At 46.6% G+C, this 21,192-nt stretch overlaps 2 protein-coding genes across 3 annotated transcripts; one reads left to right on the top strand and one right to left on the bottom strand.

Annotated features, from left to right (window-relative positions):
• The first annotated feature begins 217 nt into the window (after positions 1-217).
• Positions 218-3,778, top strand: LOC123085354 (partner of Y14 and mago). Of its 2 annotated transcripts, none has more exons than XM_044506977.1 (4): positions 218-539; positions 656-766; positions 2,987-3,238; positions 3,343-3,778. In XM_044506977.1, exons 1-4 carry the CDS (start codon positions 366-368, stop codon positions 3,478-3,480), a joined length of 675 nt encoding a protein of 224 aa, XP_044362912.1. In that variant the 5' UTR covers positions 218-365; the 3' UTR covers positions 3,481-3,778. The 2 variants fall into 2 exon arrangements, with proteins under 2 accessions (XP_044362912.1, XP_044362913.1); XM_044506978.1 differs by having other exon boundaries at positions 223-539; positions 2,990-3,238.
• A 1,490-nt stretch (positions 3,779-5,268) lies between these two features.
• LOC123085355 (mitogen-activated protein kinase kinase kinase 1) lies at positions 5,269-9,331 on the bottom strand. The gene is made up of 9 exons (XM_044506979.1): positions 8,182-9,331; positions 7,511-7,595; positions 7,320-7,382; positions 7,031-7,188; positions 6,833-6,908; positions 6,665-6,724; positions 6,082-6,189; positions 5,673-5,933; positions 5,269-5,552 (listed from the first exon to the last, which is right to left on the bottom strand). Exons 1-8 carry the CDS (start codon positions 9,201-9,203, stop codon positions 5,706-5,708), a joined length of 1,800 nt encoding a protein of 599 aa, XP_044362914.1. The 5' UTR covers positions 9,204-9,331; the 3' UTR covers positions 5,269-5,552; positions 5,673-5,705.
• Between the last annotated feature and the right edge of the window lie 11,861 nt (positions 9,332-21,192).

The raw sequence follows: 21,192 nt of genomic DNA on the forward strand, positions 1-21,192 counted from the left end.
GCGCCTAGCTCTTAGGCGCTGCACATGTGCGTGTGGGGCCGCAACTGGACCAGGGCTGCCACGCTGGCAGGATGTGCGACGCCTAAGGTAAAGGCGCTGCACAGTAGGGTGCGGCGCCCAGTTGTCGGGCGTCACACCAAAGGGTCAGCAGAGTGAAATTTTTTCCTGAACAGATCAGTTTGTGATTTGATTTCTGCCTCAGGTCAAATCTGTGATTTCTGCCTCACCCGACCCAACCTCAGGGGTCTCCGGTCTTAACTCTGACGCCTGAACTACCCCTAAACCCATCCCGTCCCCGCCGCCGCCGCCGTCCGCCGCAGCCTTCCACCCCCTCCCCCCTCCAGACCCCGTACGCCTCCGCGGCCATGGACGCCGCCACCGACGGCGAGCAGCGGCGCCTCCTCTCCATCCCCAAGGAGGGCGAGCGCGTCATCGCGCCGACGCGCCGCCCGGACGGGACCCTCCGCAAGGAGATCCGCATCCGCGCCGGCTACGTCCCGCAGGACGAGGTCGCCATCTATCAGTCCAAGGGCGCCCTCGTGAGTCCTCGCAGCATCCCCCGTACACTATTCCCGCACCACGGCGCCAGACCTGTTCCGTTGCTGGGCTCTCGTTCTTTTTGGGGGGGCTTAAGCTTTGTTTGTGCTCGGTGCAGATGAAGAAGTCAGGGCCCGACGTGACGCCGGGGTACGACCCTGCGCTCGATGCCAAGCCCAAGACGAAGGCGGCCAAGCGCAACGAGCGGCGCAAGGAGAAACGGCATCAGGTAGGCCTTCTTCTCTCGCTAATGTGTCGCCATTGTCCATTGATGCTACAGGAACATTCTGATTCGGTTAAATTGGCATGGTTATATGTGGGTTTATTGTCCGAGGGCGTCATTGACCTTCCTTCGTTCGTTAGTTGAGATTTATATGCGCTAAAGATTAGCCTTGAACGATGCTGTCATTGCTAAGATAATTTGATTTGGTGCTCAATTGGGAAGAATGGATAAACATCAACGTATTCTGCCGAAGATATTTGACAGATGAACACTGATATCACTGATATGTTTTCTATGGTGTTGCCTAACCATAAGACTTCATTTTGCTGTGTTGGTGGTGATACCTGGTAGTTTAGGTTGTTGTTGCAACAGACAATCATTTCCATGCCATATTCTCCACAAATTCATGAGCAATTGGCACTTGCACAATGTTGTATCACGGACTATTTAAAAATGTTCTGCATTCCCTGAACACTATGCAAGTCAATGGCACTGGTTTTAGTTATGCTTGCATTACGATTGCAGGCATTCCATCGAGTTGTAATTTAGAACTTATTATGACAAATGAAATTTAGAAATGCCACAAGCTATAAAAATATAGCAGAGCACGTTTAGACAGATCGCATGTTTTTCAAATCTTAATCATGCCATGACACCATCTTCAGCGAATTAGCGATCCATTACTCAAGTTTCAGCAGTCTCTAGTAATCTGGTCCAGTCTCATTCGTCATTACTCACGGTTGTATACTTCAATTATAGTTGGTGGAACATAATTTTGTTATACATTGCTCGCCCTGATTCATCATCATCATCATTATAGTTCTGGTCAAGAAATTAAGGATCTGAATATCTGGTCAGCAAAAGTATGCAGTATGGAGCTTTTGCGTAAAAATATATTGCTGTGAACTGACCCAGACAAGGTGACAACGTGACTATTCTTCATGAATGAGCGAAAGCATACCCTTGTGGAAACACTGTATTTGTTCAAGTCGTGTGGCAAGCCCATTTATCCTCATATATGTCCCAAGTAGCAAATGGTTCAAGAAATAACCACCCAAACATTACTCGATTACTCCTCAGTTCTTATAAGGATGGTGTGAAATTTTCTTTTGCAAAGACCAATGCACATGGAGCAATTTGGACCCTTTTGCCCCTCCTATGTCGCATGATTGAGCAGTTAGCAAACCCTTAATCATCTTGCTAACTGCACCACAACTCTTTGATCTCTGCACACACTCGGTCTGTTCGTTCCCTGCACGCTCACCCACCCGCACTTTCAGCATCGCCCCACGTGATGTACATGATGCAGGCTGAATGCATGAACAATCTGAGCAACCGGCATGAATTGGTGATGGCGAGTAGTCACAGATCAGTGCTTCCTCATCGTCCAAGGACGCGTAATTGTTAGACGATTGAAATTGTAACAAGAAACTGCAAAAAATGGTGCCCAGAATCGTGACCAGTTAAACGTGACTTCATCCATGACTGTGGCCACCACGGACCTGACAAACACGTCCTTGGCCACCACACCATGTGTGGCCTTGTCGTCCTTGAGCTTGAGGACATTTCGCAGCATCTCGTCTACCACGGCCCTGGCAACCTTGTCCCAGATCCCCACTCCCTCGTCACCGCGCCTGTCCTCGCAGTCAACGGCCTCCGACAGTGTCTTGTCTACTACGATGGCACACTCTCTCTCCCTCGAAACAATCTGTGGCAAAGGAGGTAGGAGGGGCGTGGCGTGGTTTACTCATCCCTACATGCGTGCAACATTAGATCCAGAGAATTAAGCGGGGCATGAGCTGATAGGTATTTTTGGGAGAAATAGTGCTAAACATCCTCTGCGCCTCCTGTTTTCCGGTATTTGTTTGGGGGGAAATCCACACTCTTTAATATGGAATGGAGGGAGCATCGAATATAGCTGCATACAATTCTTAAATGTGGCAATATGGTATACACCATAAACTGGTAGCACCATTATATAGTGAATTAACATGGTGAACTGAGCCATTAATATTATGGCAGATCTAAGTTCAAGAAATTTAAAACCATAAAAGATACACTTAACCATTCATAACTCTCTGTCGGTAATGTGGTCAACGCAAACATTATGTTTTCTTGTATGCTTGTATTGTACAATGCTAATGATTTGTTATCTCTTACATCTAACAACTATGTGATTTGTGCGATGGCTTTATGGTTACTGGACATTATCTTATTTATTACTAGCAGGGTGGTTCAACAAATGATAAAGGGAAGAGCTTGGATATAGAGGAGGCTGATGCTGGAGAACCTGACAAGGTTCATTCTTCCAAAACTAAGCAGAGGAATACAGTGGACAGTATAACAGAGCAGATAAGTGGCATTGCTATTTCTGAATCTCCAGCTACAGCAACCCCTTCCACAAATGCCGCCAACAACTTACAAACAGAGTCATCTGTTACAGAGATAGATAAGAAAATCCGAGCGCTGAAGAAAAAGGTTCTCCCTCCTTCCCTTACTCAGTCATCTGTGCATGCGTGTGTGCTTGAAAAATGTGTCAGCGTGTTTATTTTGTTGTGTGCTATCGCCTTAATTTGTCACAGATACGCTTAGCTGAAGCCCAAGTGCAAGGGGACCCAGAAAAATTGAAACCTGAGCAATTGGAGAAAACGAAAAAGATTGAAGGATGGCGTGAAGAGCTGAAGCTTTTGGAGTCTACAAGGGGTCATGCTGCTTCGTAGGCAAAGCGGGCTTGGCCCTGATGTAAACTGAGCTGTCATTTCTGCACGCCCACTTGGCGTTGTTGCTGACCCGAAATTCAATCGATCATGCTGTGCTTCTTCAGTACCTACGGGTTTGCTGGAAATGCATTCCGGTGAACGTGGGGTTTGCACAGAATGGAAGATTTTTCACCACATTTGTTGTCTCATGTAACACTTGTCAGTTCCAAAATTTATATTGCAATATCTGTTTGTCGAAGATCATATAGTGGAGGCGATAACTGATTTGCCATGGGATGGCTGTTGCTTTCGTGTGTTATACCAACTTTGGGGTCCATTTGACGTTTGACTAATTTACCTTTTTTAAGTTGAGTTGTCTTCTTCTTTTTTTTCTATCGATTGATTTCACACCTTGAGTGGAGGAATAACAAGACAAAGTGATCGAATAAGCAGAGGAATTGACTATAATGTCTTATGCAATCTTAGAATTTCACAAAGGTGTTTGTATGCCTTGCAGAATTTTTGTGGGAAATTGGTCCTTGATTGGACAGCAAAGGGAGACCCCACCTTGACTCAAAACTTTTCAAAGGAATTTCAACACGAGGTCGGAGAGCTCATTTAGGTTCTTACAATCAATGAAATTTCTACAAAATTCTTTGTTTCAAACAAGCCATAAGAATCTGAGAAGCCAGATTTAAGCACGACCATGATCGATACAATGAGGCCCCAGAATGTAGGAATAACAGCATAGTTTGAGCACCATGTCTTGTGGATCCCTAGGTGATTTCACACCTCAAGCGTCGGAGTAAGAAAACAAAGGAATGCGAAAAAGGCATAATTTGAGCACCATGCCTTGTGGATTCCTAGAATTCAAAATATTGTTGTTTATGCCCATTAGAAATTTTGTGGAGAACTAGTTCTTGACTGGAGAGAGCATAGGAGTGAAAGAAGCATCTTGCCTTTAACTTCTCAAAGGAATTTTAACATGAGATTGGAGCTCATCTTTAGAATCCTCCAAAACGTGGAGGAAGAAATGTTCCCTATGAAAATTCACAGGTTCTTATAATCTGAAGGGCCTATAGGAGAATTCTATGTATGATTCTAATCATATGAAATTCCTTTGTTTCCAAAGAAGTCACGAAAATCTAAGCATATACTCCCTCTGTAAACGAATATAAGAGCGTTTAGATCACTATTTTAGTGATATAAACGCTCTTATATTTCTTTATGGAGGGAGTACTATTCTCTCCGACCCGTATTACTTGTGAGCTCAAACGGATGTAAGTCGGCGAAGTCCCAAATCAGGTGCTTGCTTCCTTCCTCAGTTCGGAGCTCTCCTCACTTCAGTGTTCCTATGCTTTCGACACCTGGGAACACCAATCTGGAAAAAAAGATTCTCCATCCCCTAACACCTCCACGACAAATCTTAACAGAATGGCGAGACTCATTTATGGTTGAACTGTATACACGTCCTGTTCCCGATCGACTTGTACACGGCATTGTTTTTCCTCACAAAGAAACAAAGCAGGCACAGAGACAAAAGAAAACTAATAAGTCAGCAAATACGCGTGAGCTATGCTCAACCAGTATATGCCAAATGGCGACCACCGGCCAGCGGAGGAATTTCCATCGGAAGGCCCGTACAATGCAAAGAAAACTTTGCCGTACGGTCCCGCCTCAGCATAGAAGTCGCCAACGAGAAGGGACGCAGTTCCAGGCCATATCAGCCACCATTATCGAAAGTTCCAGAGCATACCACGTGATCTATGTGGTAAGCAATCCAAAAAAGAAAATTTTCCAGAGCATGCCTTGCAGTTGGAACAACCAGTGGAATCTCTCTCATTCAGCACCATGACATTGACATCAAGGCAGTAAGTCACCATGCGTATTTACATCGTGTCCTCTCCTACTTTACACTAGGCTCAGATGCACATTTACTCTACTCCCCGGGCAGGATAATATTAGCCGGATCACCAGAATTCGGTAAAGAAAAGAATCAACTAACAAAACACAAGAGATGCTGGTTGACAACTTTGTTTACAAGGATCGTCCTTTTTTCCAGCCAGCTCCACATGATTAGCGAGGACTAATATCTGCAGATAGAATAAGCAGCACTACAGGTCAGATTAACCAGGCGATTAGACAAGAAACAGATGGCAGCCTAGCTTAAGTAGCTGACGGCAGCAGCCGCGTAGTGCAGAAGATTAACTTACAATTCTGCCGATATGCTGGAGTTGTCCACAGCTCTATCCGCTCGTGCCACGTGTAGAAGAATTTGGGCGTGTATATGTCCTCATCGACCGTATAGATCGCATAGATCTATTCACAAAAGGATGGTCCAAAAGTTTGGCTGCGGATGGTCTGTCTTCTGGATTCGGTTTTACACACTGGCTAATGAAATCACGAGCTTCCTTCGAAAGGCCACTAGGAATTGCTGGTGGCTCCCCCTTGCCAATCCTGTAAAGGGCTTGTGTCTACAGAACAAGTTGCAAGAATGGGTGTGAATCTGATGAATTTTGAATCATAAATAACACACACCAGAGACCTTTTACAGATTTTAAACCAACACTGGAATTCAAACATGCAGCAGCTATTACTAGATTCAAATGAAGAATTACTCACCCACTCCAGATCAGGATAGGGAAGTTGACGTGTCAACATCTCTAAGACCGTGCAACCCAAACTCCATATATCAGCTGCAGGTCCATATGTCTTCTTGGGATTGACGACCTGAAAGTTCAGTGTGTCCATTTAGAATAATCGAAAAGGTATGGACATATCCTACATGACAGTATGCTTATGCCAAATACTATCTTGTTTAGCCAAAAACCAAGAATGTCCGCAGCAAACAAAGAACATAGAGCACCAATCCAACTTAAATTAACCGCTTAGTAACACACGTAATTATTCCACTAAGCATCGACATACAGTGTGAACTACCAGTGCAATAGTTGTCACTAATAGTGAGCCATGATGATACTCAAAGGTCCGGCAAAGCAAGCTAACTGAACTACAAGTCCAAGCTGTATTTCAGTGCATCGGCACACAACTCTTAAACACTTTTCATCATAGCCCCCCTCTACCTCAGGATTATACTACTACTTGCTAATTGATTATTCTCAACGAATTACTGAAGGAAAAGGGTAAAAATAAACAACTGAATTCGAGACTATGCTAATCTGATCTTAAGAGTGTAGTGATATACCTCAGGTGCCATCCAATATACAGTTCCTTTGCATGATTTTAGCACATTGAGTTTGGAGGTCTGAAAGACAATTGATAAAGCAACGTTAAATCACAAAGTTAGTGCATGGATAACTACATTCAAAGTTCAAACACAAAATTATGCAGGTTTTACAAGAAAGTAGAGGACCTGCTTAGCAAGCCCAAAGTCCGCAAGCTTCACGGATCCATTCGCATGCACCAGTATGTTGGCACATTTAATATCTCTGCAAGATGATATTCTAAACTATAAGTACATGAAAACATTACATAATGCCCTAAAGACTTGTCAATTTGGGTCAGGTGATATTTATTCAGAAGGCAAGACAAAAACCAGTGATCATATTACCTATGAACAATATTCCTCTCATGGAGGTAATTCAATCCATTAAGTATTTGTCTTGTGTATGCCGAAACATGAGTATCTCGTAGGCGGTACTTCTGATACAAAGATACAAGAGATCCTTGGGTCACTAGTTCAAGGAAGATGTAAAGTTTCGAGTCCTCCTGCAACAGTCACACAAATGATGATTATCAGTCTCAAATGAAATAAGTACAGAGAAATCTATGAGTATAGAGCACAACAGTGCTTCAACAATGGAAAAAGTGATGCGCAACTGGAAGATCGGGGAGCTTACTTTGTCAGTTCCGAAGTAGTGTACTATATTCTCATGTTCAAACTGACTCAAGAGTGCAATTTCCTGAAAAGTAGAATGGAAGCTAATAAGAGGCCAAATTACAGAATACACCATTGAACATAGAAGGAAAGAAGTCGTAAAAGACAAGGTCTACGATATTATCAATAACACAAACAGCCAGCTAAACCAACCTGCTCAAGTTGGAAAATACACTGCTGTGCGTTGCTTCCTTGATCATGTAAGGACACTTCTTTGACAGCAAAAAAGACACCCTCGCTGTGAAGCATCAATCATTATACCATAAGATGCAGAAGTAGAACAGCATGTAGTAGACTTATGACAGAAAAACATAAGACCAGCCTAATAAAGGAACAACAGATGCTGCAGTCCTTCATGCCCGGAAGCTGAATATCCATTTTATTAAGAATACCACATAATTCAGAACTGGAACGGATGCAGTGCAATATTTTGGCAAAACAAATGATCATATTCCCCTGTATTCTAGAGAATTTGGTTCGGAACTGGGTAGCACTCTGACTCTAGCTAATTCTAGTTGACCACAACCCAGGATTATGTTGAAGATGAAACCATGAAGATGATTCAATTACTATTTACTACTAGGCTACACATCTGTATTTTGCTACTCAATAGTTCTTAGGAGTTAAAATTGGGGCCAGTGAGCTTCTAGTCAGGCAGAGGATCACTCTACACAATTTGGGTTGATCAAGGCTTCTGGATATACGCTAGCCCTAGGTTATCTTGGAACGAACATAGCAAGTTGAGATCCTAACCTTAAGCATAACGTTGAGAACCAGTATACAAGGAACGATGAATTTTCCTCTGAAGAGTGAAGAGAACTTACTCGCTGATCCCCTCATAGACGGTCCCAAAGGAGCCACTCCCCAAGAGCACACCTCGACTCCACGACCGGATCTTCTTCTTAAACCTCCCGTTGGGCGAGATGTAGAACATAGACTCGGTTGTCTCATCGTCGTTTGTGGTCGATATCGAGGATGTGCCTGTGAATTCCTCGGAGCTCTCCCCCAGCCTGAGATCTTCCAACGTCAACACTTCCGCCGCATCCTCGTCGTCCTCGGCATCCGGGTCTCCAAAATCAGGGACAGATCTGATTGCCTGTGGTTGCCCTTGCTCCTCTGGCGCGAAAGACAGCAGGAGATCCCACGTGGAACCAACCTGGGCGGCGGGCGGCAGCGCCATCGACGGCGGTGGCTTGAGCATCACCGGCGGAGGGCGCACACCCTTAATCCCTCCCTCGCAGCCTGGTTTCTTCACATCCGGACGGGCTGGCTCCGGTGGATCCAACCATGCCGGCCGCACTGGCGCCTCAACCGGCACGTCCCTGGCAGTTTCCTTGGCCGGGAGCTCGAAATCAGCGGCCTCGGGCAAGGCCGGCTCCTCGGCGGCCTCGTGGCGGAGTGGGGACTCCCGCACGGGGCGGTCGGGCTGCGAGCGCGCGGAAGGGGAGCTGGAGGCGGAGGAGGAGGCGGAGGAGCGGAAGGCCTTGTGCGCCTCCCAGTCGGTGAGGGAGATGGCGAAGTCCTCGGGGCCGGAGAGGCCGAGGTTGCGGCAGAGGAGCTGGACGTCGCCGCCGCCGTCGCCGCTGCCGCCGATGCGGAAGCTGCTGAGGTCGACGGAGCAGGCGGAGGAGCTGGCGAGCGAGGGCGCGGCGGAGCCGGAGGCGGAGGCCGAGGAGGCCCGGGGCGGGGACGGCGGGTAGCTGCAGAAGAGCTTGGCGGGGTCGTACTCGTAGCCGATGTTCTTGGACGCGTTGCGGCGGTCCAGCCGCGGGCCGCCGCGCTTGGACGAGCGGCACGAGCCGGACGGCGAGGTGGACGTCGCGGTGTCCTGGGACGGCCGGCCCATCAGCGGCGCCTGCTCATGGGGCGCGGCGCGGCGCTCCGGGGAAGGGGGAAAAGGCGAGGGGGGAAGGAGATGAGGGCTCTCTGGCTCGGCTTTGGGAGTGGCGCAGGAGAGGAGACGGCAAGGCGAGCGAGGTGCGGATATTTTTTTCGGCCGCGAGGTTGGGTTTTTTCGGTGGGCGAGGTGGGGGTGGGAGTGGGAGGGGAGACGGGTGCGTTGTCGCATTGACTCGCAGCTTTTGCCTTTGTGGTGGCGCCCGGGCCCGGTGGCCGTCCTCGGGGTGGGTCGCGAGGGCACTCGCGGCGCGGAGCTTCGCCGCAGTCGCCGTCTGGCCGGCTGGCAGCGGGGCGGAGGCGCCCTTTGGTCGCCGGGGAGCAAGGCGGTTGCTTTGGAATGGAATGGGTGCGATGCTGGCGTGTGGGCGGACGTGTGACTCTCGGCTGAACCGTCCTCGGGTTGGCGTGTGCGGCTGCTTGCTGCCCTTGCCAAGTCAGCACACGGTCACCAGCGTTACGTTTGCTCCTACTTGTAATCACACAGGCAGCACCATGTCCCAAGAAACATACGGTAAATTGTCTGGTGTCACGAAATCGAACGACCCTTGTGTGTACCTTTCGGGCTCTCTGCCACTGCAAAGCGCGGCACACATTAATTAATATATGAAAGCTCTTGTGCATGGCTGATGGCTCAGCGACAACACCGAAAGCATAAATGACACCCATACACATTCTTGATTCACTGTTGACTCTTAACACGACACGCCCACATGAGGTTGAGGTTTACGTAAATGCGTACGGAAACTAATGGCTTCCGAAAGCCAAAAACACGCCCGCGTCCCTCCCGCCCCATGCGACTCGGGCGGCGCCGGCCCTCCCCCGCCATTATCCCCTCCTCCCCGCCCTTTCCCTCACCATCGTCGGCGCCTTCCTCTACGCAAATCCAGATGAAACCGGGAGAATATCATGTAGAAACCGATGAAAACCCCGTAAAAAGATGTTTTGAAGTTTCAATAAATCTAAAATAATACGAAATGTTAAGAGCCTCTCCAACGAGCCGACTCAAACGGGCGGCACCGTCCGTTTGAGTCGGCCGCCCGCCCGGCGTCCGCCCTGTTTTACATGTTGGTCCGCAGCGCGCCCAACGCACCGACCCATATGTGTCGGCGTGGCTGGCTGACCGCCCTATTTCAACAAATAGCTCATTTTTTATTGATTTTGCATTTAAACATATAGTCAAATAACATGGTTTGAACCAAATAAAATAGTATAGTTTTACAAGCCGAATAAACATAAAAATGTCTCACATAGTTTTACAAGCCGAATAAAGAAGATACATCTATTGGTTGCCAACATGAGCCCACATATGCTCAACCAAATCACTTTGCAGTTGCACGTGAGTTTCCCAATCACGCATGTCATGATGAAATTGGGTGAACTGTTCAAACGTTGCCGCTCCTCCATGCTCAGGCACAACATTCTCACCCTGAAACTGAAACCCTTGATCATACAGACGTTCCGGGCGCTCATCTTCTACGATCATATTGTGCATGATCACACAAGCAGTCATCACCTCCCACAGTTTCTGCGTGCTGCAGATATTAGCAGGATACCAAACGATACCCATCGAGATTTCAAAACACCAAAGGCATGCTCGACATCACTCCTAGCACTCTCTTGCTCTTGGACAAATCTTTTCCTTTTCTCTCCGACAGGGTTGGAGATTGTCTTGACAATAGTGGTCCACTGAGGATAGATACCGTCACCCATGTAGTATCCTTTGTCGTAGTTGTGGTCGTTGATAGTAAATTTCACCGGTGGGCTGTTACCTTCGGCAAGCCTAGCAAACACCGGCGAGCGCTGAAGCACGTTGATACCATTGTGTGATCCAGCCATGCCAAAGAAAGAGTGCCAGATCCAGAGATCTTGAGACGCCACGGCCTCTAGTATGACAGTGCAAGCCCTGACATGGCCCTTATACTGCCCTTGCCTAGCAGAAGGGCGGGTCTTCCACTCCCAGTGCATACAGTCTATGCTGCCAAGCATCCCTGGGAAGCCCTGATACGTCTCCATCGTATCTATAATTTTTTATTGTTCCATGCCAATATTATTCAACTTTCATATACTTTTTGGCAACTTTTTATATTATTTTTGGGACTAACATATTGATCCAGTGCCCAGTGCCAGTTCCTGTCTGTTGCATGTTTTTGGTTTCACAGAATATCCATATCAAACGGAGTCCAAACGGGATAAAAATGGACGGAGCTTATTTTTGGAAAATTTGGAAGGAAAATCAACGCGAACCAGTGCCCGAGGTGGTCACGAGGCAGGGGGGCGCGCCTACCCCCCTGGGCACGCCCCCTATCCTCGTGAGCCCACCGTAAGGCGGTTGACGCTCTTCTTTTGCCGCAAGAAAGCTAATATTCGGGGGGGAAATCACGGCGAAGGTTTCAGGCCAATCGGAGTTACGGATCTCCATATATATACGAAACGGTGAAACAGAGCCAGAACAGAACGCAGAAACAGAGAGAGACAGAGAGATAGATCCAATCTCGGAGGGGCTCTCGCCCCTCCCACGCCATGGGAGCCAAGGACCAGAGGGGAAACCCTTCTCCCATCTAGGGAGGAGGTCAAGGAAGAAGAAGAAGAAGAGGGGGCCCCTCTCCCCCTTGCTTCCGGTGGCGCCGGAGCGCTGCCGGGGCCATCACCATCTTTACCAACAACTTCACCGCCATCATCACCAACTCTTCCCCCCTCTATGCAGCGGTGTAACCTCTCTCTTACCTGCTGTAATCTCTACTTAAACATGGTGCTCAACGCTATATATTATTTCCCAATGATGTATGACTATCCTATGATGTTCGAGTAGATCTGTTTTGTCCTAATGGCTATTTGATGATCGTGATTGGTTTGAGTTGCATGTTTTATTATTGGTGCTGTCCTATGGTGCTCTCCGTGTCGCGCAAGCGTGAGGGATTCCCGCTGTAGGGTTTGCAATATGCTTATGATTTGCTTATGGTTGGTGGCGTGAGTGACAGAAGCACATACCCGAGTAAGTAGGTTGTTTGCGTATGGGATAAAGAGGACTTGATACTTTAATGCTATGGTTGGGTTTTACCTTAATGAATCTTTAGTAGTTGCGGATGCTTGCTAGAGTTCCAATAATAAGTGCATATGATCCAAGTAGAGAAAGTATGTTAGCTTATGCCTCTCCCTCAAATAAAATTGCAATAATGATTACCGGTCTAGTTTTCGATTGCCTAGGGACAAATAACCTTCTTGTTGACAAAAGCTCTTTACTAAAACTAATTTAGTTGTGTCTTTATCTAAACAGCCCCTAGCTTTTATTTACGTGCTCTTTACTTTCTTGCAAGCTTACCCAAAAACACCTACAAAGTACTTCTAGTTTCATACTTGTTTCCGGTAAAGCGTGCGTAGAGTTGTATCGGTGGTCGATAGAACTCGAGGGAATATTTGTTCTACCTTTAGCTCCTCGTTGGGTTCGACACTCTTACTTATCGAAAGAGGCTACAATTGATCCCCTATACTTGTGGGTTATCAAGACCTTTTTCTGGCGCCGTTGCCGGGGAGCAATAGCGTGGGGTGAATATTCTCGTGTGTGCTTGTTTGCTTTATCACTAAGTAATTTTTATTTGCTGTTCTTAGTTGTTTTCTATCTTTAGTTATGGGTAGGAAACGCAAAATACCAAAAAAATTAGTGGTACCTACTGAACCAATGGTTGAAGAACCACTCAAAATCTATCACACTGCTGAAGCTTATTACTTGGATCATCTTCGATCCCTATGTGCTCGTGCTGAAACCCCAACTAGCTTAGTTGAGGGCAAATCTTTAGATGAGCATGCTTGTTATGTGCGACACCGAATATCTGAAAAAGGGAAAATTCTATTGGGTCAAATTCATCGTTTGCAATGCTATGCTTGGAATTTATGTTGGGAATATGATTTTACTTGTTGTTCTGAAAACCCTAAGAAACACCTTCCCTACCAATGTGAGTTTATTGATAATGGAATCTTATCTTCATATGCTAAGGGTGTTTATAATTACTATGATGTTCAACAAATTGAAGAATTTGTTGCTTTTAAGGGTGCTTATGAAATTGCTTCGTTGATTAAAAAGTATGATGCTACTCTTTACAAATCTGAAAAAATTTCCATACTTGAATATTTTTATGAGAATTATGCTTCTAATGCCTATGTTAAACTATATATTTAGGAATACTCCGCTGTCCAAGAAGAGACTAATATTTTGCAGGAGTCTATGAAAGAAGAAATTGATGAAACTGTGAGCTCATTGGATGAAAAAGATGAGGAGGAGAGCGAAGAACAAAAGGAGGAAGAGCGGATTGATCACCCGTGCCCACCTTCTAATGAGAGTAACTCTTCAACTCATACATTGTTTAATTCCCCTTCGTGCTTACCGAAGGATGATTGCTATGATGACTGTTATGATCCCATTGATTCTCTTGAAATATCCCTTTTTGATGATGCTTGCTATGCTTGTGGCCAAGATGCCAATATGAATGATGCTTATGGAGATGAAATTGCTATAGTTCCTTATGTTAAACATGAAATTGTTGCTATTGCACCCACACATGATAGTCCTATTATCTTTTTGAATTCTCCCGATTACACTATATCGGAGAAGTTTTCACTTATTAAGGATTACATTGACGGGTTGCCTTCTACCGTTGCACATGATGATTTTGATAGATATAATATGCATGTGCTTGCTGCTCCTACTTGTAATTATTCTGAGAGAGGAAATATATCTCCACCTCTCTATGTTTCCAACATGATAAAATTGCAAGAAACTGTTTATACTATGCATTGGCCTTTACTTTGTGTGCATGAATTGTTCTTTTATGACATGCCAATGCATAGGAAGAGAGTTAGACTTCGTCATTACATGATATATGTTACCTTGTGCTCACCACTAAATTACAAATCATTGTTGATTCAAATTGGCTTTGATATACCTTGGGATCCGGGTGGATTCACTACTTGAGCACTACATTCCTAGCTTAATGGCTTTAAAGAAAGCACTGCCAGGGAGACAACCCGGAAGTTTTAGAGAGTCATTTATTTCTGTTGAGTTCTTTCATATAGTTTAAAAACAACAAAAATAAAGAGGGGAACCTAAAACTTTTTCAAAAAGGAAAGTGAAAGTGAGAGAGACAAGCATTGTTGAAGTGGGAGCTAGCCTTGAACTTTGTTCATGCTCACGGAAACTTTGTGAATCTTGATTACAGAAACTTTTCAACAAAAATAATTATCCCCTTGTACAACTCGATTGTATTATAAAAATAATGTGCCAAGGTTTGCCTTTAGGATGGTTACAATGCTTGTTGGTTTGTGCGGTGCAGGAGAGAAACTTTGGTTGTAGTGCACGGATTTTAATTTCTTACTGGAACGTCAAATGGTTCTGATTCCTTTTGCACTGTCTTGCTGTACAAATTGTTTATTTTTCCTAATTTTGGCAGATTTTTTCAAGTATCAGAAGTATGGTGAATGTTCAGATTATTACAGACTGTTCTATTTTAGACAGATTCTGTTTTTGATGCATAGTTTACTTGTTTTGATGAAACTATCAACTTATATCAGTGGATTAAGCCATGAAAAAGTTATATTACAGTAGACACAATGCAAAAACAAAATATGAATTGGTTTGCAACAGTATTTAGAGTAGTAATTTGCTTTATTATACTAACGGATCTTACCGAGTTTTCTGCTGGAGTTTTGTGTGGATGAAGTGTTCGATGATTGAGAAGGTCTCGATGTGAGAAGAAGGAAGAGAGGCAAGAGCTCAAGCTTGGGGATGCCCGAGGCACCCCAAGTAAATATTCAAGGAGACTCAAGCGTCTAAGCTTGAGGATGCTGGGGAGGCATCCCCTCTTTCTTCAACAAATATCGGTATGTTTTCGGATTCGTTTCGTTCATGCGATATGTGCAAGTCTTGGAGCGTCTTTTGCATTTAGGTTTTTATTTTTATTTTTATGCACCATGATGGTATGAGATAGTCCTTGGTTTATTTATAGAATGCTCATTGCACTTCACTTATATCTTTTGAGTATGGCTTTATAGAATGCTTCATGTGCTTCACTTATATCATTTGAAGTTTGGATTGCCTGTTTCTCTTTACATAGAAAACCGCCATTTGTAGAATGCTCTTTTGCTTTGCTTATATTTGTTAGAGCGTGGGCATATCTTTTGTAAAAAGAATTAAAACTCTCTTGCTTCACTTATATCTATTTAGAGAGATGACAGGAACTGGTCATTCACATGGTTAGTCATAAAATCCTACATAAACTTGTAGATCGCCGAATATGATATGTTTGATTCCTTGCAATAGTTTTGCGATATAAAGGTGGTGATATTAGAGTCATGCTAGTCGAGTAATTGTGAAATTGAGAAATACTTGTGTTGAGGTTTGCAAGCCCCGTAGCATGCACATATGGTGAACCGTTATGTAACGAAATCGGAGCATGAGGTGTTTATTGATTGTCTTCCTTATGAGTGGCGGTCGGGGATGAGCGATGGTCTTTTCCTACCAATCTATCCCCCTAGGAGCATGCGCATAGTACTTTGTTTCGATGACTAATAGATTTTTGCAATAAGTATGTGAGTTCTTTATGACTAATGTTGAGTCCATGGATTATACGCACTCTCACCCTTCCACCATTGCTAGCCTCTCTAGTACTGCGCAACTTTCGCTGGTACCATAAACCCACTTAGGGAGTCCTGGATTATGTGGTCTCTGGACAGCCGAACTATCTCCATTGGCCGGACTGTTAGACTATGAAGATACAAGATTGAAGACTTCGTCTCGTGTCCGGATGGGACTCTACTTGGCGTGGAAGGCAAGCTAGGCAATACGGATATGGATATCTCCTCCTTTGTAACCGACCTTGTGTAACCCTAACCCTCTCCGGTGTCTATATAAACCGAAGGGTTTTAGTCCGTAGGACAACAACCATAACATACAATCATACCATAGGCTAGCTTCTAGGGTTTAGCCTCTCTGATCTCGTGGTAGACCTACTCTTGTACTACCCATATCATCAATATCAATCAAGCAGGACATAGGGTTTTACCTCATCAAGAGGGCCCGAACCTGGGTAAAACATCGTGTCCCCTGCCTCCTGTTACCATCCGGCCTAGACGCACAGTTCGGGACCCCCTACCCGAGATCCGCCGGTTTTGACACCGACATTGGTGCTTTCATTGAGAGTTCCTCTATGTCGTCGCTGTTAGGCTTGATGGCTCCTACTATCATCGATGGCGATGCGGTCTAGGGTGAGACTTTTCTCCCCGGACAGATCTTCGTATTCGGCAGCTTTGCACTGCGGGCTAATTCGCTTGGCCATCTGGAGCAGATTGAAAGCTATGCCCCTAGCCATCAGGTCAGATTTGGAAGTTTGAACTACACGGCCGACATCCGCAGAGACTTGATCTTCGACGGATTCGAGCCACAGCCGGGCGTGCCGCACTGTCACGATGGGTATGACCTAGCTCTATCGCCGAACAGTACCCCAGAGGCCGCGCCCGCATCAGCTCCGACCCTTAGCTCGGAGCCAACTGCGCCAATCGAGGACGGGTGGTTAGACACCGCCTCAGGGGTTGCAGTCTCAACGGCGATCGAGCCAAACACCAGCATAATCCTCTGTGCAGTCCGTGACTCCAAGGTGCCGGACTCTTTTCCGGACTCCGAACCATCCGCGCCCCTGCCAATCGAATCCGATTGGGCGCCGATCATGGAATTCACCGTCGCGGATATCTTTCAGCACTCGCCCTTCGGCGGCATTCTGAATTCACTAAGGTCTCTCTCTTTGTCAGGAGAGCCCTGGCCGGATTATGGCCAACAGGATTGGGATGCGGACGATGAAGAAATTCGACGCCCACCCACCACCCACTTAATAGCCACTGCCGATGACTCAACCGACATGCTCGACTTCGACTCCGAAAACATCGACGGTATGGACGATGATGCGGGAGGCGAAGAGGAACCACCGCCCATAGGGCGCTGGACATCCACTTCATCATATGATGTATACATGGTGGACAAACCAAAAGAAGACGATGACAAGGAACGGAAGGACGCACCGAAGGCTTGTTCCCTCGAGAAGCAGTCAAAGCGGTGGTGCAAGCGCCGCCCCAAATCCTGCCTCGGCAGAAATAACGATCATACAGACCCAGCGTTGGAGCAGGGCGAACCACTGTCGAACCAGGCAATACGGAGAATCAAATCGAACAAACCAATTCTGTCAAAGATAATAGTCCGGACGACATAACGCCGGACAGGCACCCGGAGCAGCAGAATGCCCGTCAAAGGCTTGTTGCCACCGCGAGGAGTCTAAAAAAGCAGAAGCAAAGGCTCAAGGCTGCGCAGGACACACTCCAAATTAGATGGAGTAAAGTACTCAACACAGCAGCAAAGTACAGTGACAATCGCCCCATCAAGAGCTACCCAAAGCGGAAGTTGCTACCTGAATTCGATGAGGAGGCCTCAAACCCCCCACAACCAAAAATCAAAATAACCACCTGGCCGGATAGACGACCTCACGGCCAACTTAGAGCGGCAAACAATGCCACTCACAAGACAATACGCGATCCACGCGAGGCCTCGCACCAAAAGGACGGCGCAACCAGATCCATCTATGGACCACGCAAGCGCGCCCCAGCATACGATGTAACACAATAAACATCCGAACAACGTGGTACACCCAGATACAGGGGTGCCACACACCCCCTATGTTTCACCGATGAGGTGCTGGACCATGAATTTCTAGAGGGATTCAAACCCGTAAACATAGAGGCATACGACGGAACAACAGATCCTGGGGTCTGGATCAAGGACTATATCCTCCACATCCATATGGCGCGAGGAGATGATCTCCATGCCATCAAGTACTTACCCCTCAAGCTCAAAGCGCCAGCTCGTCACTAGCTTAAAGGCCTCTCCGAAAACTCCATTGGAAGCTGGGAAGAGCTCGAAGACGCTTTTCGGGCAAATTTTCAAGGGACTTATGTCCGACCTCCAGACACGGATGATTTGAGTCATATAACTCAACAGCCCGGAGAGTCAGACCGAAAGCTTTGGAACAGGTTTCTTACTAAAAAGAACCAAATTGTCGACTGTCCGGACGCCGAAGCCTTGGCAGCTTTTAAGCATAGCGTCCGTGACGAATGGCTTGCCAGACACCTTGGCCAAGAAAAGCCGAGAACAATGGCAGCATTAACAAGCCTTATGACCCGCTTTTGCGCGGGTGAGGACAGCTGGCTAGCTAGATGCATCACCAGCGACCCCAGTACATCTGAAGTTAGAGATGGAAACGGGAAATCACGGCGCAACAACAATAACAAACACCGGAATAAAGAAGACAACATGAAGAGCATGGCAGTAAACGCCGGATTCAAAAGCTCTCGGCCAGGTCAGCAAAAGCCGCCCTCTAAAGGCGCCAGAGACGAACTGTCCAGCCTAAACAAAATTCTGGACCAAATATGTCAGATCCATAGCACCCCTGGTAAACCCGCTAATCATACTCACAGAGAATGTTGGATTTTCAAGCAGTCCGGCAAGCTCAACACCGTACACAAGGGGGAGGATGCACAAAGCGAAGACGAGGATGAGCCTCTCAAGCAAGACATTGGGGAACAAAAGAAATTTCCACCAGAAGTCAAAACAGTAAACGTGTTACACGTGATCAAGGGAAGAAACAAAACGACACTCCCAGAAAAATATGCCCAAGGGTCTATCACCGCGGAATCCTGCCACTGGTCGTCTCAACCGATCACTTTCGACCATCGTGATTACTCAGCAAGTATCCGGCGTGCAGGATGGGCTGCCCTGGTATTAGACCTAATAATTGATGGATACCACTTCATACGAGTCCTGATGGATGGTGGCAGCAGTCTAAACCTGATATACCAGGATAGAATCCGCGAAATGGGGATAGACCCAACAAAAATTTGCCATAGCAACACTACCTTTAAAGGAGTAACGCCAGGCCCAGGGGCTCATTGCACGGGCTCCCTGCTACTAAAGGTTATATTCGGCTTCCCCGATAACTTCCGTAGCAAACATTTAACCTTCCACATCGCTCCGTTCCAAAGTGGCTATCAAGCACTACTCGGACGTGAAGCTTTCGCTCGCTTTAATGCAATACCGCACTATGCTTCCCTCACACTCAAGATGCCCGGCCCACGTGGCATCATTATAGTGAACGGAAGTATTAAGTGATCTTTGCGCGCCGAAGAGCGTGCGGCTGCCTTGGCAGCCGCACACTAAAAACGGCCTCACCAAATAAAGCATTTAACAGGTCTTCAAGACCTCGGACACGGTTAGACGAGTCCGGCGCAGCTATATGTAATTCATACCGGATCAATGGTCACACCCCTATTACAAATACAAGGGGCTCAACGCGCGCAGACAAGTGGCAATTTTTACTCATATTGAATTATACATGGTTTCTTTAAAAACTATCTTTTTGCACGACAACTTTTTCACCTAAGTTCCTCTCTTTTATAGATGATCATCGTGCTACACCCGTCCAGGATACGGCACAACGGAGACACAAGCACAGACGTGCAGCAGGGACCCGCTCCAAGGATTCTTTTTAGATTAAGACCCTGCGTAAACCTTTTTTTACTTTCTCTTGTTGATACATATCCAACAAATTCTCAGCACAGTTGAGAAGGATGCTGACGTCTTGGCATGTGGCCACATCAGAATAATGCACGTACCTGGACACAAGGGGCTTCTTACAAAGGGCACTATTTAGGCCCGGTTTATACCATAAAGACTGAATACCTTAGGGAGTGTTCGGCGTCGCGAGTTTGGCCTTATATGCATCAGCTCCGAATCATTGTCTTTGGTCAAATGTTTGGTTTGCCCGGCTCCTGTGTTTTGGTGCCTTACGTTCTGCTTTATCGGCTAAGGTAGCACCAGGAGAACTACTGCGATTGTGCCCTGGTTCATCCGGACGAGCACCTCAGTAGAGAAAGCCGAAAACTGACTGTCATGATATAGCGTGAGACTGGTCAACCACTCGATGACCTATCGGAATGTTAGAATTCCTCCGCCTTAATGAAGGTCCGTTTTCCGGCCAGGCATGTATGCACCCCGAGATCGGGAGAGTGCGGAGCCACCAGGGGCTATCTAGTAGCCCCACTGTCAAACTCCTATGGCTAAGTGAAAGTGTTAAAGCATTATAGTCCGGTTGCCTCGTTCGCTACACCATCACCTCCTTAATAGGACCAAGACATTGTGTTAAGTGTGAACACACATTTTTCGCGAGCACCTCCGCATTATATGCGTGGGGTTGAAGCCGACTGCTGCAATCTTTCAGGTTATACACATGTATACATAAACGGCCGCACAGGAGGCATCATACTACTTTCAGGCAAAAGTATAAACATAGCCTTATAAAACTTCATAAAAGCATTGTGTTGACAATGAGAATACATATCACTCAAACATAATATTCTTCGAGCACTGGGCCTCTATCAAACGAGCACCCTCGAGAACCTCCTCGAAATAGTGCTCGGCAGCCACTCGGCCTATGGCCGAACCCTGCGCCGCAACAGTGGTAGCGTCCATCTCCGCCCAGTATGCTTTAACACGGGCAAGGGCCATCCGCGAGCCTTCTATGCACGCCGACCTCTTCATCGCATTAATGCACGGCACCGCACCAAGGAACCGCTGCACTAAACTAAAATAGCTATTCGGCTTTGGCTTTTCCGGCCAACCTATTCAGTTCGACCCATTCGGCTAGCTGGTCAGTCAATGAAAGCGAACGCTCTGGAACGTGGAATTGCGACCAGAACAGCTTGTCCACTTCACGATCTGTCTGACCTTGGAAGTACTTGGCCGCATCGGCAACGCTCACCGCCAAATCCATATACGCATCTGCCGAACTCCACAGCCGATCCAGAGGGGCATACCATGGATCTCCGAACTTCCTCCGTAACATGAAGGG

The sequence above is a fragment of the Triticum aestivum genome, chromosome 4A (genome assembly GCF_018294505.1).
Source record: "Triticum aestivum cultivar Chinese Spring chromosome 4A, IWGSC CS RefSeq v2.1, whole genome shotgun sequence".
Classification (NCBI taxonomy): domain Eukaryota; kingdom Viridiplantae; phylum Streptophyta; class Magnoliopsida; order Poales; family Poaceae; genus Triticum; species Triticum aestivum.

Bases quoted from the DNA above. Each gene is read 5' to 3' on its own strand.
- LOC123085354 (XM_044506977.1), top strand. From the start codon at position 366: ATGGACGCCGCCACCGACGGCGAGCAGCGGCGCCTCCTCTCCATCCCC. The intron at 540-655 runs GTGAGTCCTCGC...TGCTCGGTGCAG, and splicing joins ATCAGTCCAAGGGCGCCCTC to ATGAAGAAGTCAGGGCCCGA. The intron at 767-2,986 runs GTAGGCCTTCTT...ATTTATTACTAG, and splicing joins GCAAGGAGAAACGGCATCAG to CAGGGTGGTTCAACAAATGA.
- LOC123085355 (XM_044506979.1), bottom strand. From the start codon at position 9,203: ATGGGCCGGCCGTCCCAGGACACCGCGACGTCCACCTCGCCGTCCGGC. The intron at 6,909-7,030 runs GTAATATGATCA...ATCATCTTGCAG, and splicing joins GAGAGGAATATTGTTCATAG to AGATATTAAATGTGCCAACA. The intron at 5,934-6,081 runs GTGAGTAATTCT...CTTGTTCTGTAG, and splicing joins CCTATCCTGATCTGGAGTGG to ACACAAGCCCTTTACAGGAT.